The sequence below is a fragment of the Meles meles genome, chromosome 10 (assembly GCF_922984935.1).
Source record: "Meles meles chromosome 10, mMelMel3.1 paternal haplotype, whole genome shotgun sequence".
NCBI classification, from domain to species: domain Eukaryota; kingdom Metazoa; phylum Chordata; class Mammalia; order Carnivora; family Mustelidae; genus Meles; species Meles meles.
In genome coordinates, this window is record NC_060075.1 from 1,453,078 (window position 1) to 1,467,907 (window position 14,830).

At 59.6% G+C, this 14,830-nt stretch overlaps 1 protein-coding gene across 3 annotated transcripts in view; it reads left to right on the forward strand.

Annotated features, from left to right (window-relative positions):
• PTPRN2 (protein tyrosine phosphatase receptor type N2) overlaps positions 1-14,830 on the forward strand; it is a 692,851-nt gene that overhangs the window by 638,676 nt on the left and 39,345 nt on the right. For all 3 annotated transcript variants that reach the window (XM_046020312.1, XM_046020314.1, XM_046020313.1), the window contains 2 exons: positions 8,411-8,484; positions 14,485-14,562. In XM_046020312.1, the coding sequence (XP_045876268.1) occupies positions 8,411-8,484; positions 14,485-14,562 (152 nt within the window). The remainder of the gene's footprint in view (positions 1-8,410; positions 8,485-14,484; positions 14,563-14,830) is intronic.

A 14,830-nucleotide genomic window follows, 5' to 3' on the forward strand; every position in this document is an offset into this window, starting at 1 on the left:
GATGCCATGAGACTGAGAGCGGCCGTGCCAGTCTCCACATCTCCAGTGGCCACCGTGAACATGAGCTGCGAGCGAGCTTCTCTGGCCTCCCCGGAGGACTCGCGAATGCCTGAGCTCCATCACCGGACTGGCAGCGAGCGGCATCCGCCGACCATCCCTCAACCCCTTCTCTGCCCTTCCGGGTTTGGAAAGAGATGACTCAGGCAAAGCCGTAATCGGATACATTTTCTCCAAATCGCCTATTAACATGGCTTCCTCTGCACCAGACAGAGGCTTCGTAACTGGTGAGATCTTTAGGTCTAAACGAACGCAGCTGAAAAGGCGGCCAGTCATCATCCTCTCTGTTTTCCACCATCAGCCCACCGAGGGCGTCGGCCTTCCCGGCACTTCTCCTGTGAGGTCTGTGCCGTCGCTGGACCCCTTCCCTGGATGGACGACCGCACGTGGTCTTCGAAATCCCACACGTCCTGCTGCTCGGGGCCTCTGTCCCTTCGTTACCCGGGATATTTGCAGCCATGCCCTCGGGGCCCCGACGCCGAGCATCCCGTCTCTGGGGCTGGGCTCCCTTCTAGAATCTCGGAACAAAGTTCTCTCCTCCAGCCAGGGTTTTCTTTCCGGCAACCTGATACTTTAAGAGGAGCTGACCGTGTTCCTCTCAAGGTTGCCGTGAGTTCAGCGATGTTTTCCTCACTAGAAGTCAGTGCGGGTGAGTAGCAACGCTCCGCCGTGGGCTCCCGGGACCTCGGGAAATCAGGATTCGCAGCTGTACTTCCTATCCCCAGCCCACGCTTCCCTCCCTCCACACGCCCCTCGGCTGCTTCCCTCCCCGACTCCTCGGCCACTTCAGTCCCGTTTCCGTGGACAGCGCTCGCATTGTCGCGCAGGGAAAGGTCCAGAAGACGCAGTGGTCGCCAGCGTCCCCTCAGCAGGAACGCTGACCTCGCCCGCGGGGCGCCTCTGACCGGGGAGAGGTGCTGGCCGCTCGGGCCCAGTCGCAGGGTCGGAGGAGCCAGAAGCTGCTCCCACATCCGCCCGTGGTCCTCCGTCCCCAGGGCCACACCCTTCTCCCGCGGAAAGGCTAATTCTCTTTCGTCAGTCGGCAGTTTCCTGCCGTGCTCGCTGCCGTTACTTTTCCGGAAGACCCGAGTGTGCAAGGCCTGGGGTAGTAGTGTTGTCCTGGCATCGCCGAGGATCAGGGGACACTGTGTCCACCTGGGTCCCCCTCAGATGTCAGGACTGTCCTCGAAGACGATGGCTTGGGCTCTAGTCCCCCCGTCGGCACGGGTGCAGGTGGGATTGTTTCCTGGGGGCAGCCTGTGCTCCCCACAAACCCAGCTCTGTTGTTCCAATGTGTGTGACGGCCCAGCCCCGGGGCTGCGGGAGCCGTACCCTCCGCCGCCTGCGCACCGTGCGTTTCCCCGTTCCGGCCACGTGTGCGCTGTGGATCCTCGCACCAGCAGAGGTGGAATCCGTGGGCGCTGACTGCAAGGCTCGGCAGAATCGTGCGGTTGGCGTGGCTGCGCTCATGTGGCGTCCGCGCTCGTCCGGGGTGTGCGTGCGGCCCCATCCCCAGGCTCTGCCCTCCGCACCGGACGTGGCGCCCTGCGAGTGCGCTCGGCAGCCACGGCCCCGACACCAGCGTGGGAGGAGCGCTCTTTCCGCCTGCCGCGGCCGCCACACGCACGTCCCAGCAGGGCCCGCGCCCGCTCCCACACTTGGGCTGGGCTCCAGGTGCGACCCCACGTCCGTCTGCCGAGTGCTCTTGGAGAATCTGGACCCTCTCCCGTGGCCGCACCCTTCCTGATGGTCTCGCTGCGAGAGACAGGGAAACTGCGTCAGAGAACACGCGACAAGCCTGGCAAGGGGAAGGCCGGCCGCTTGTGCAGAAGCTGGAGCGGGACGGAGACCAACTCCAGGTGTGCGGCCCGGGGCGCCCCAGACCACAGGCCACAGCAGCCAGCAGCTCTGGGCCCCGGGCCGACGTCGGAGGCTCTCAGGGAGCCCCTGCTCCAGGCTCTGCCCTGCGTCTCCCACATCGTCTTCCTTCCGTGATCGCCTCTCCGTGTAAGGACACCAGGTACTCCACATGGGGCCCGAGGGCCCTGGGGTGGGGATGCCAGCAGACAAGGGTCACACGGGTCAATGCTTGACCCCACAGGGGCTGGATGGGCAGTGCCAGGCCCCAGACCCCGGGAACCCCTGAGTCAGTTCCTGCTTGTGCTGGGCTCTGCACACACGCCGTGCACACAGGTGCCTTGTCCCCAGCGCTGTGCGGTGGCGGGTGAGGCCCGTGTGCAGCTGTCCTGCCATGGACCGGCCCTCGTCCTCTGCACTGTTGTTCCCCTGGAGAGCAAGCTGCCCGTCCAGTTTGGGGATTTCTTTCTGAGAGACTGGCGGCAATGTGGCCGCCATAAGGCAGACCAGGCCGTCATGGGGCTCCGAGACCTCCCCTGGCTGCATCCGGAGCCGGAGGCCGACATGAGGCTCTGTGCTGGGTGACGGGCAGGGTGGCAGAACGGGTCGCGTTCCTTCACCAGCTCTGGATGCGGGAGGACGCCGTGACTGGGATCTCACCACCCAGACTGCGCACACACAGCATCGTGTGCTGACCCGAGGGACGCTGAGCAGAACCCTGTTGCTTTCTCTTCTGGGAGGTTTGGAGATCTTTAGAGTTTGAGCTAAGGGTTACCAGCACGCTTCCCCGAGAGCAGAGCTCCTGCTTACTTACTGAGGAAGGGAAGCCACGGGAAGAAGCTTGAGCCAGCCTTTCTGGAGGACTCACGCTTCAGAGCAGGACTGTTTCCTGACCTCACTGTGGTCTTCCCCTTCCTGGGTCTGCAAAGAAGCACGCTGTCTTGTAGCTACTCAGTCTTAAAACCAATCTGCAGACGTTTATAGCTTTGCTCAACGATGCCGAGTCCAAATCAGCAAGGACATTGCCATGCGGAACTGGCCGGGATCACTAGACCAGCTTTAGCGGCCGGGAGCCAGCGGCAGCAGAGAGCCGTGGGCTGTGTGTTCACGGTGCGCCAGACCGTCCACGGACTGCGAAATCCGAGGAGAAACTGGGGGCCGCGGACGCCGCTGAGCTTCCCCGGGTAACAGGTCTCTGTAAAGACTCAGAGCCCCGACTCCACAGCACACGGCGCAGGGGGTCACCGGACACAGTCCGCATTTCTGCCAGCCACACCAGCGAAGTTAAGGGAACAGCAGCAGCCGGAGAGAAAGTCATGAGCCAGTGGGAGGCCCCACGGGGAGGTGGGCAGAGCACTCGGCGAAGACGTCCCTCACGCGGCACCCGTGTCCACCGGGGACCCGCACATGCCTCATCCGAAGGCAGTCAGTGTCCAGGAACTCATCTGCTCCTGCCGTGAAGGTCACCGACCGTATGGACCAGCTCACTTGGCACGAATGACATAAGCAGGAGCCTAAAGAAACAGGACCCTAGCGACAGGACAGGTTATAAGGAAGCCTGCACACACCTTGAACAGCTCGTGTGGACGTGTTCTAGACGACGGCGAGAGCGGGACGTGCCCTCTTGCGGTTCGGCCACAGCCCTCCAGATGTACCCTGGGCTGTCTTCACGTGCTCTTTGTCCCACTCTTAATCAAGAAGAACTTCTAGAACGTTTCTTCTGTTGGCATTTACGAAAATCAGTTCAACTAAAATGGGGACACAGACCCCTTTCTATCTGTGGCACCGCATTCCCGGAAGGAGAAAGGTGGGGTGTGTGTGTGTGTGTGTGTGCGCGTGCGTGTGTGAAACTACTCTTGAGTGGAGAACTGAAGATGCTTGAGCAAGGAGTTGAGAAAAGGAACGTGCCCTGCACGTGTAGGTAACAAGTTTCCTCCTGGTAGGTGTCTTTCTCCTCCCCTCCCTGACGAAGCTCCCTGTTGTGGACGTCGTGAGAGAAAACAGCTCCACCTTAGGGTCTCATACAGACAGGAGGACGCTGAGTGCCCATGTCCTGGCTCCCGAGCGAGGTCTGGGAGAACCTGGAGAACACACGACCTTCTCAGCCGAAGGGTGGACCCCCAGGTGGCTACGGGTCCTCGCTCCGCGGTCGGGGCCCCCGCGTCTCCTCCCGGGGCAGGGGTGCGTGTTCACACGGGCCGGGCTCAGTAGGGGAGCACAGGCGAGGGTGAGGGCCGTTTGCTCACGAGCCCCGCCCCGCCTCACCTCCAACGTGCTCAAGTGACCTCGAGGGACCCTGCGATCCCACCGGGCCACACAAAGACGAGAGGCAGCCAGACTCCACTTGATGGCAGCTTGACGTCCTAACGCTCACTGGCCCCACGTCAGCGGTTTTAAAAAGAGGAGCAGGAAAAAGTGAACCACCAGGTAGTTGAGATTTGCCCAACCCCTCGAAGTCCCCCGGGCCGTCCCGGCCACGGCAGTGTCCCTCTGCTGGGCTCCGACCTCCTGGGGCGGCTCTGGCTGCTCCAGAGGGAGGTTCAGGTGGCCCGATCTTATTTTTAAGGATGTTATTATTAACTCATTTGAGAGAGAGTCAGTGAGGGGAAAAGAGAGTATGAGCAGAGGGAGGAGCAGGGAGCCCGAAGTGGGACTCGATCCCGGGACCCCAGGATCATGACCTGGGCCGAAGGCAGACCCTCAACCTATGAGCCACCCGACACCCCACATGAAAAACAAAACCAGATCACCACTAACCGTGAAATGAGCGTGTTGCTGCCATGGGAGGCAGCGGAATCTGAGGCATTGGAGGTCCTTGTCCCAGACTCAACGGAGGCTTGGAAAGCGCGGCCGGGAGGATGCGAGCGTGGCTGGAACAGCGCTTCCCAGGGCCGCACAGAGCGCAGCCCACCATCCCCGCCCGGTTCGGGCGCTCCAAATGGCCCGTCTCCTCAGCCGTCCATGTGGAGAGTTCTGAGCGCTGAGTGCAATGCCAGACAGCGTGTTTATGTCACCGAGACTCCCACTTCGTGCAGCGTTGACGTGCTGACCGGAACCCCAGCCGAGCTGGGATTCCCTGGGCCGGTTGCTTGCCGGACAGAGCAGAGCCGCCCGACGAAGGGCGCGCAGCGGCCCCCAGGCCTGCACCTGTCTGGCTGGGTGACGTTTGGGCCTTCGCAGCGTGCCCCCTGCGGCCTGAAATCAGGGGTGCGGTTCTTCCTCCCTGGACCCCTCCCTTCCCTTCGCCCGTGACCCTGCTCTTTGTAAAAGGTTCTTGGACCGTCGGTAGGGATCCCCACTGCTGTGATCAACGGCGCCGGAGGTTGGCTGTGGCAAATGTATTTCTAACGTGGCAGGACCCCCGGGACGCTCTCTGGAACCCTTTAGAAGCAGCCAAAAGCGCTGCTTTTTTATTCCAGAATCCTGTGTAGGCTGCAGCGGGAGACCCAGGGTGTCCTGCAGAAACTGCCTGCATCTGAGCAACACAGCACAGTCTCTAGCCTGACGTGTGCAGGAGGCACCGCCCTGCCGCCCGGGGCTTGCAGAACCTGGTGGGCGTAGTGTAACCAGGGCCCGGATCAGTCTCCTCACCCTGCAACAGGCCAGTAAGCCGAGAGGCAGGGTGGTGAGGGAAGGAAAGCGACTTCATCCAGAAACCCAACAGACCAAGATGGCAGCCTGTCATCCTAAAGAACCAAATGGCCTCGTACAAATGCAGGCTTCTTTTATGTTGGGACAAGGGGATGCCAACCAGTGCAGCCACTCTGGAAAACCGTGTGGAGGTTCCTCAAAAAGTTAAAAATAGAGCTGCCCTATGACCCAGCAATTGCACTACTGGGTATTTACCCCAAAGATACAGATGTAGTGAAGAGTAGGGCCAGATTCACCCCAATGTTCATAGTAGCACAACAGCCAAACTGTGGAAAGAGCCAAGTTGCCCTTCAACAGATGAACGGATCAAGAAGATGTGGTCCATATATACAATGGAATATTACTCAGCCATCAGAAAGGATGAATATGCAACTTTTGCATCAACATGGACGGGACTGGAGGAGATTAGGCTGAGTGAAATACGTCAGGCAGAGAAAAACCATCATCATGTGGTTTCGCTCATACGTGGAACGTAAAGAACAGTGCGGAGGACCGGAGGGGACGGAGAGAAAACAGGTGGGAAGAAGTCACAGAGGGAGACAAACCATGAGAGACTCTTGACTCTGGGAAACAAACTGAGGGTTTCAGAGGGGAGGAGCTGGGGAGGGGGTGAGCGGGGGATGGGCACGAAGGACGGCACGTGATGTGAGGAGCGCTGGGTGTTAAACGGAACTAATGAATCACTGAACGCTACGTCTGAAACCTGCAGTGTTCTACATGTTGGCTAATTGAGTTGAAATGAAATGAGACAGAAGAGGAAGGGGAGGGGCTGGACTTCAAAGGTGGCTGACGGCTGCAGGCATCCCAGAGCCGGAAAGCGTCTGGGGAGGAAGGTGAAGCTTTTCTGTCCTTGGTTGCTGAATCTGCGTGGCTGGGAACCCGGCCGTGAATGTCCTATAACCCTTGGACACAGCAACTTCCGTCCACACTTCCGTATGTCCTTGGGGGAGTGTGGATTTCGGGGCGGTTTGCCTGAGTCTCAGCCATCAGCCAGATTTCCCCAGTGACAGTGTGCGTACGTGCAGGGCCGAATGGAAGTTTCCAAGCTGGGGTCACAGCCGCGAGAGAGGTGGGAGAACACAGGGCCTGCGTTTGTCCCACCAGTAGGGTTTGCGGCGTATTAAGATGTCAGAGTTGACCAATTTTTCTGGTAAATTTTATTTCAGTTTCCTGCCACTGCCAATTTTCACTGTCTCAAGAATAAATGTGCGCAGGAACCCAAGACGTTGAGCACCTGGGATTTTTGTATCATGATTCACGCCGTAGGGACGCCCCCGCAGCTGCCATCATAAACGCCTTCCGAGCACCCCGGGGTAGAGAGCCTACGCCTACGTGGGTGTGTCCCGCAACGCGTGCGCCCTTCCTCATCTCCCGACGTTCCTGGTCTATCTCATCTTTACTGGAAAAAGCTAACACAGGAGCTCAGTGAGACCGATGGGATGACGTCCAGTCCAGCGGACTCGCCAAGTTTCCAAGCCCTAGAGTTGTTGACAAAAAAAAAAATTTTTTAAGTAAAACCTTCTAGAGAAATGAAAGAAATCTAAACCGCAGCGTGGTCTTCAGGCTTCCCCGCCCCCACTGCCCGAGCGGCTGTCCGGGTTGGGAGCCTGGAACGGACGCTCGGCTGGGATGCGGGACTGAGGTCGGACTCTCACAGGCCCCACGTCCCTGGCTTCCAAGGCACCAGCCAGCTTGTCTTTCGTTTCTCAGAAGGAAAAGATGGTGTTGTGTGTGGCGCCCGGAGGTACTGACTGGAGCCAAGAGAACAGGCTTGAGCGTGCTGCCACGTTTGGTGGCCTTCAGTTCTCAGCCGCGCCTCGCAGAGGACAGAGGAGGAGGCCGCGCATCCAGGGCAGGCGGGGGAAGGGGGGACTGTCGTGGGTGACCCTCCCCTGAGCTGTTACCAGTCGGAACGGCACCACCCTGCTTCCGGAACCCTCCTCCGCGTCCCTCCAAGGTGCAGCTTGAGAAGTTTCCGAAAATAGGCGAAGAGGGATGTCACTGTGCACAGGAGGGTGGTTATTCCAGCATCAGAATGAAGAATAATTCATGGACCGAACGCACTAAGCGGCGGCAGTCCCGCGGCGCTGATCCCGGGAGGCGTCTGGTCGCCACGTCTGGGAAGTGCGGTGCGCGTGAGGCCTCCCTGCACAACCTCTTCCTTCTTCAGCCACATTTTCGGTTTCTCCTGTTCTTTCTTTAAAAGAAACTGTCGGGCACTGGAGAGGCTCAGTGGGTTAAAGCCTCTGCCTTCGGCTCAGGTCATGATCCTAGGGTCCTGGGATCGAGCCCCGCATCGGGCTCTCTGCTCGGCGGGGAGCCTGCTTCCTCCTCTCTCTGCCTGCCTCTCTGCCTACTTGTGATCTCTCTGTCAAATAAAATCTTTTAAAAAATAAAGAAAACTGTCGTCTCCAGAACGAACAGTTTCCAGACCACAAAATTGTGTACAGAGAACAGTTGCCTATTACCTGGGTTTTCACGTAGAAACGTGTCTGCTGTGTGCGGCCACTGTGTCCGCTGGCTGAAGGGAGACCCCAGAGAAAATGCTGCAGTGGAACCCCTGACCCTGGTGTCAGACTCTAAGAAAAACCCGACGATACCTCGGTTCTGCCGGATGAAACCCGGTGTCCCTTGCCGCACTCCCCGCTTCTCCACCCTGAGGTGAAGGAGCGTGAATGGAGGACGGGGGGCACGTGACCCGTAGTGGCCTCTGCAGAACCCCAAGGAGGGACACCAGCATGGCAGCTGGCAGTCCTCGACGGGCATTCAGCGCCTGCTGTCCCCTTGTGTGGCCCCTGGGGACACCGGCCCGTGCGCTCATCTAACTTCTTACCTTTGCTTGCAGACGACCACTCCAGGATCCTGCTGAAATCCGAGAACAGCCACAGCAACTCGGACTACATCAACGCCAGCCCCATCGTGAGTACCTACCTGGGCCCCCTCCTCAGTCGTGAGCCCCCGTCGTGTCAGCCGGGCGACGTGTCAACTAGGTGGTTAGTCTTGACTGGGTGACCTGCCTTGCTGGTGACTAGGGAACTAGGTAGTCTCAGCCAGGCACTGGGCTCAGCCAAATGACTCGTGAACCAGGTAATGAGTATTTGCCAGGTGACTAGGCTCCACCTGTCCTTTAATCCTAACCAGGTGAGTCCTCTCAACCAGCCGGCCTGGGCCGGGTCATCCCCAGGCGAGAGCGGTCCTGGGTCCCCTGGCTCGGGGCCCAGCAAGAGCAGCCGCTGGTTTTCGGACGGGAACCCAGGCTTGCAGGAAAATCTGGGGCGCTCCTCCTTTCCAGACCCACTTGTTCCCTGTGTGTTCAGGGGGAGCAGAAACAGCCCCCAGCCCTCCCCTCGTGGAAAAGTTGGCGGCACCGAGGCAGGTGCGCAGGCCAGTCCCTGCGGCTGTTTCCAGGGGCACCTCCCGTAAGACAAGCAGCGAGCCACGCGCGGGGCGGTGCCTCCCGGAGCCAGGCTTCCTGCGAACAGAACCCCTGGGGGACCCCCGTGACCCACAGCACCCCAGCTCCCAGAGGATCCCCTGCAGCCCACACCGGCATGAGCCCCACGGGAGAGCGGCGAGAGGGGAGGTCGGAGCAGCCGGAGGGTGACGGTCAGAGTCCGGCCTGCACGGCGCTCGGCCTGGCTTTTCAAGGTGAAGTCCGAGCGACCTAAGTGGGAGGCCGGTGAAACGTGCGTCCATGGCATGAGTGTTAGGCAGCGTGGCTGATGGGGATTGGGAGCGAGCGAAGATTTCAGGGGGACGTTGGGTGTCTCCCCTCCCTGCCCCTTCCCCCATAAACGGCGGCATCGACCTTGGTCACCAGGAAGGCGTTAAGACGTCTCAGTGAAGCCTCACATTGCGTTCAGGGGAGCAGTGCGCGTAGCGTCCCAGCTCAGGGGTTTGCCGGTGACCTGTGGGTGGCCGAGGGAGGCGGTGAGCCCGTCTCTGCTCCAGACGCACCCCCGCGACGTCCTGACAAAACCTCGCGTTCCGGCAGTAGCAGGCTTTCCTTGAGGACGTTCACCCTCTGATTTCAGAACATTCTAGGAGCTGCTGGTTCCATGTGTCTCCGGGGCACCCGGCGTACACGTGTACTCCGAGGAGCCCAGGGTGCCGTGGGTCAGAGCCCGTCCGCTGGCCCTCACGGTGCACAGCGGGGGCACAGGGTAGCGTCCTCACCGCGAGAAAGTGGGTTAAGGGCTGGTCGGCTGCTCCGTCCACACCCCCTGAGCCCAGACCTCGGCTCCTGCGGTTGCTGGTGAGGAGTGGCTGTGTCCGCCAGTGCGGAGAGACTGCAAGGACTGGCCCCACCCGTGTCTTCAAGGTTCCCATCCCGAGCCAGTCTCTCTCAAAAATGACGCACTGGGCTCCGTCGTTTCTGTCGATGCTGACTCAGAACCAAGCCAAAGCCTCACGGGGTGCAGCCGCTCCTGCGGGTGGAGCGGGGTTTCTGGGAGGGAGGCCACGGTGAGGCCCTGGACGTGGTCCCCCGTGGCGGGCCACGGTGCCCGCAGCGCAGATCTGCCTGGAGCGCCGTGTCCCCTGCTGGCTCCTCGTCCCGGGCGTGAACCTGTGACTGGGCCAGGAAGAGAGCTGGGCTGTTATTTTCTTTCTTTTTTTTTTGAACTCTATAATCATATTAGACAGTAACTCTCCAAACAGGTATTTTATTTTTTATTTTTATTTTTATTTATTTGACAGACAGAGATCACAAGCAGGCAGAGAGGCAGGCAGAGAGAGAGGAGGAAGCAGGCTCCCCGCCGAGCAGAGAGCCCGATGCGGGGCTCGATCCCAGGACCCTGAGATCATGACCTGAGCCGAAGGCAGAGGCTTTAACGCACTGAGCCACCCAGGAGCCCCATGGGCTGTTATTTTCAAGCTCAACGGTGAGCGTTCAGAGTTGGGGCATGTCCAGCCACCCCCACTGCCCGCCTGTTTGACGGGTCCACCGTCCCACCGTCCGGTGATCTCCCGCTGAAGACAAGTGTCCATGCAGAAGCCGTGTCCTCCTTGGACACGGCTGGCGCGCCCACGGGGCCCGAGCTGCTCCCACACCCCGCACCTCCGTTGCGGGAAACACGGGAGGACACCCCCCGACCCTGACCCCACGGGGCCCGGGCTCGGGTCAGGAGGCGATGCCAGGAGAGAGGGGGGATTGAAGCCATCTTTAATGTTTCCCCTTCATGTCACGCCACAATTCTTTTCCGCATTTGGGTCGTAAGAATGAGCCGTGATACCTTTCTGAAATGCCTGAGGGACGGTGGTAATGAGCTTCCCGGCTGCGCTTGGACGGAAAGCTCAGTGGCAGCCGGAGAAGACCCTGGCTGAGCGGAGTGGAGCGGTGAGGGCTGCACCTGCTGCGTCTGTCCGTAGTCCTCGCCGAATCCCAGGGAGGTCATCCCCGTGCCAGCCATGCACGGTCTTGGCTTTGAGAGCAGGGGTTGTGGAAGTAAACGGGAATTCCGTGCTCCCGCCCAGCGCGTGTGGGGGTGCATGTGGGGACGCGTGAGGGGGCTCATGGGGGGGCGCCCGGCTCTTCCCGAGGATGCGGACTGAGGCAGGTCGTTAACACGCCTGCCACGCCGTGTGCTCGAAACACCACACACGTCGTGACCAGGGACGGGTCTGACATCCCCCCACTCGAAAATAAACTCACTCTTCCTTCCGCCGTGTTTAATTCAGAACACACTTAACTAATGTGAGGGGCGCACCTGGACCCCCCAGGGAAGGGTGACCGGTGCGGTGTCGTGAATAGCATAGAAACAGGCCAAATATGGGAGCCGACTCTCCGGTTCTCAGAAAACACTCACATGCAAGCAGCTCTGTGTGTATGTTATCTTTTATAGTTTACTTGAATCCCAACTCAGAAGAAAAATATGAAAACAGCTTCAGCTCCTGAATCAGCCTCTCTCACATCAACGACGGAAGCGACCGTTTCTCGGTGAATTCCCCTGCAAAGACGGGGTGTCTAGAAAGTTGACTTGAAAACTCTGGCTTCATGCTCACTTGCTTTGAAGAAAATGGTCTGTGAAGTTTGCTCTAAAGTTTAGAAAAAACAGACAGGGGCATCCAGATAGGAATAGAGAAGGAAGACGCGCGCGTTTATGCTCCGAGAGCTCGGGGTGAGAGGCCCGGCCCCGCACGGCTCCCCGGGTTGTGGTCAAGACGAGGGTCGTGCCGGACAGAGCTGGTTGTCCCCGTGGGGCGCAGCAGCGGGCAACCCGCCGGCTTCTCCCCAGAGCTCTTCACGGCTTCGGGACGTGGGTCCCTGGTCTTGGCACGCTGAATGCTTGAGGTTGAAAGTCAGTTTTGTTCGTATTACTGCGGACCCTGTGGCTGAGTTTGTAGTGCAGCAGCGTTTCTGAAACCACTCGCACCCCTTCACTAACTGGCATTGCACAGCCTAGAGCAGTTGGCTAGGACTGCTTCGCGGGGCCTGTGCATTTAGAAATCCGTGGGGACACACGTCTCCGCACCCTCCCAGCCACACGGACGGTGGATTCAACACAGTCTGAGAGCAAAATGGTGGTGTGAGTCGTACTTGGGACCCGGCACTCCGTGGCCCTCGCCTGCTATACCGTCGCTGGGCGTAAGTCCTGTTAGATTTTGGGGCCGTTCTGTCTCCCGCAGTCCACGGGGGAGAAGGCCACCTGAGGGCGTGGCGTGAACTGACAGGCTTTGACCGATAGCCTTGAGGTTACCGGGAACTCACGCCCACGGCGCGCACGGGGGAGCCCGCACTGGAAACGCGTGACCTCCCAGAGCCTACGGGCCACGGGGTCGTGTGTGAGCCTCCCCTCCACCCGCCCCACCGCACGGACCCTGACCGCAGGGCCCGGACACAGCCGCGGACTTCCGCCCCCGCCCCGGAGCGGACGTGTGTGAACATTCTCTGCCAGGAACCGGGAGCTCCTCCGGCCTTGGAAATCTTAAATACAAGCTTCTGTTCACTTAGTCAAGTATCTGCTTTACTGTTTTTGGCCTAAAGGTTGCACCAAACCGCGAGAAGGCCTTCTGTTGCCTGGTATTTGCTGCACATACAAAGCACTTCTGCCCAGAATTAGTTTCTGTTCAACAGAAAGTGCGCAGAATGAAATAATCCTAATTGTCTGTGAATTACTGTTAAACGGTTGGATGACACATTCCGCCACTCTGTGATCGTTACGCTGTCTACTGTCTGCCAAGTGGCAGCCGCGTGGCCGTGGCCGAGGGGACTGGGAGACCGGTGGGCCTTGTCCATGCCCTCCCCCGCCACGGCGGACCACGGACACCAACCACAGTGGGTCGTCTTGTTTACGCTCCTGAAGCCCTGCTCGGGTTTTTACTTCTCGCCACAGATTTCTCAGTTTGGAAGCAACTAAGGTGCTAGTTTGAACCCACCGACAGTTTTTAAATGTGCCGCTCTCTGAATCGCTTTGGGCAAAAACCCACATTTGAAAAGGAGGCGGGGTTCTACTTCTCACGCAAAATTGTTTGCTGGAAAGAGACGGGGTCTTCATACATCGCCCCAACAAACGCGCGTTCGGAAAACGAGGTCGGGTCTTAATCGGGACTCACAGACCCGAGGCAGAGAAAGCATTTTCCTGCCCCAGCCCCGCCGGCGTCCCACGGCTGTTCTGTGGGACTGACCTGCATCCGCCCTTCCAGGGGCCGCGCGATGACACAGTGGGCCCCGCACCCACTTGTGCTGCCGGAGGTCGTCTCTGCGAGGACGCCCAGATGCAGAGCCGACGCCTCCCGCGGCAGCGTCAACCCCAGCGCGGGGCCGGGTCTTACGGTGGCCGTGGGGTGGACAGGCGACACCCCGTGGGCTGCCACACAACCATGTGTGGTTGAAACGCTCCTTTTTTCATCGTATTGGGAAATGTCTTCTTAACAGCTGTCTTTAAACACAGAGGATTTTAAATCTCCCCTCAAACCCGGTATCAGGAGAGTAAATTTTAGCTCCAGACGGGAGAGAGTCAGGGGCGGACGGGGGAGCGGATGCCTGGCGCAGAGGTGAGGCCCCAGCACGAGGTCCAGTCCGTCCCACCGTGGTGCCGTCCGTCCAGGGTGCACAGTGGGACACGACGTCCCGGGAGGGAGGGGCTGTCCATTCGACAACCCTCAGACTGCGTTCCCCCCAGTTTCCTCCAGGCGTTGTTCCTTGGGTCCCTTTCTCCCTGCGTTCTCCTGCTTAGACGTCTTTGAATTAAATATCGGAACGAAGGTATTTTAAGCCAGAAGCCCTCTGTCACGACCAGCAGGCTGCGCTGGACAGAACGCCAGCCGGAACACCCGCCGCGGCGGATTCTGCCGTTTGTCTGTCTTCAGCCCCGTGCCTGGCTCTGTAGGACTGGAATGGGAACGGGTGGCCAGAGGGCTGGGCTCATCTCCGGGCCAGGGCTCGCACCCCACACTCGCAGACCCCCAGCCTGACCCAGGGTGCCGACACCCCTTTCCCGGTAATGGGGACCAGCGTCCGTGTGAGAGGAGCTAACTTTTCGTGGGAGGCAGGATGCACTCGTCCGTTCATTCTTCAGGGACCCTGAAGGGGGTCTCATGGGCCTGGCCCCCGGCTTCCCCTCTCCCAGCCCCACCCCTGCACGTGGCCTGGGGTACGCGAGCGGGCAGCTCACTCGGCAGGTGGCGGGCCGGGGGTGGAGGCCACGCATGCTGGCCCGTGGCTCGCGGCTCTCAAACCTGGCATCCCTGCACACACCGCCACGTGGGCGCCCCACCTGTCTTCGCCCGGGGCCGCGGGGCTCCGCGGAGGTCCAAGCACTGTCACAATCAGGAGGGACAGCAGGGCAGCCCGGCCTGCTCTTCTCACCCTGCGACCCCAGGGCCGGCATCCGCCTTCACCTCCTTAGCCGTGTTCTCTCTCCTGGTTGTCTCCTAGGTTTGGGGCTCATCCCTGTTCCTCTAATCTTGTCTCTGCAGATGGATCACGACCCGAGGAATCCCGCCTACATTGCCACCCAGGGGCCGCTGCCTGCCACCGTGGCCGACTTCTGGCAGGTGAGTCTGTGGGAGTTGGAACTGTTCTGACGACGAGAGCTTGACAGACGGGCCGCGACTGATGGCTTGGACCCGACTCAGTAAATGTAAACTTGTTTCTAGGCGGCGCTCATCCCATGTTACTTGATTTATGCGGGTCCTTTGATGGTTTCTATTATCAATCGTCTGTTTTTCAAAACTCGAGAGATCGAATGCTTTAAAGATCCCAAGTTTTCTAAGCACCTTAAAATTTTATTTCATGAAATAATAGGAAATGGAATTAATAAGT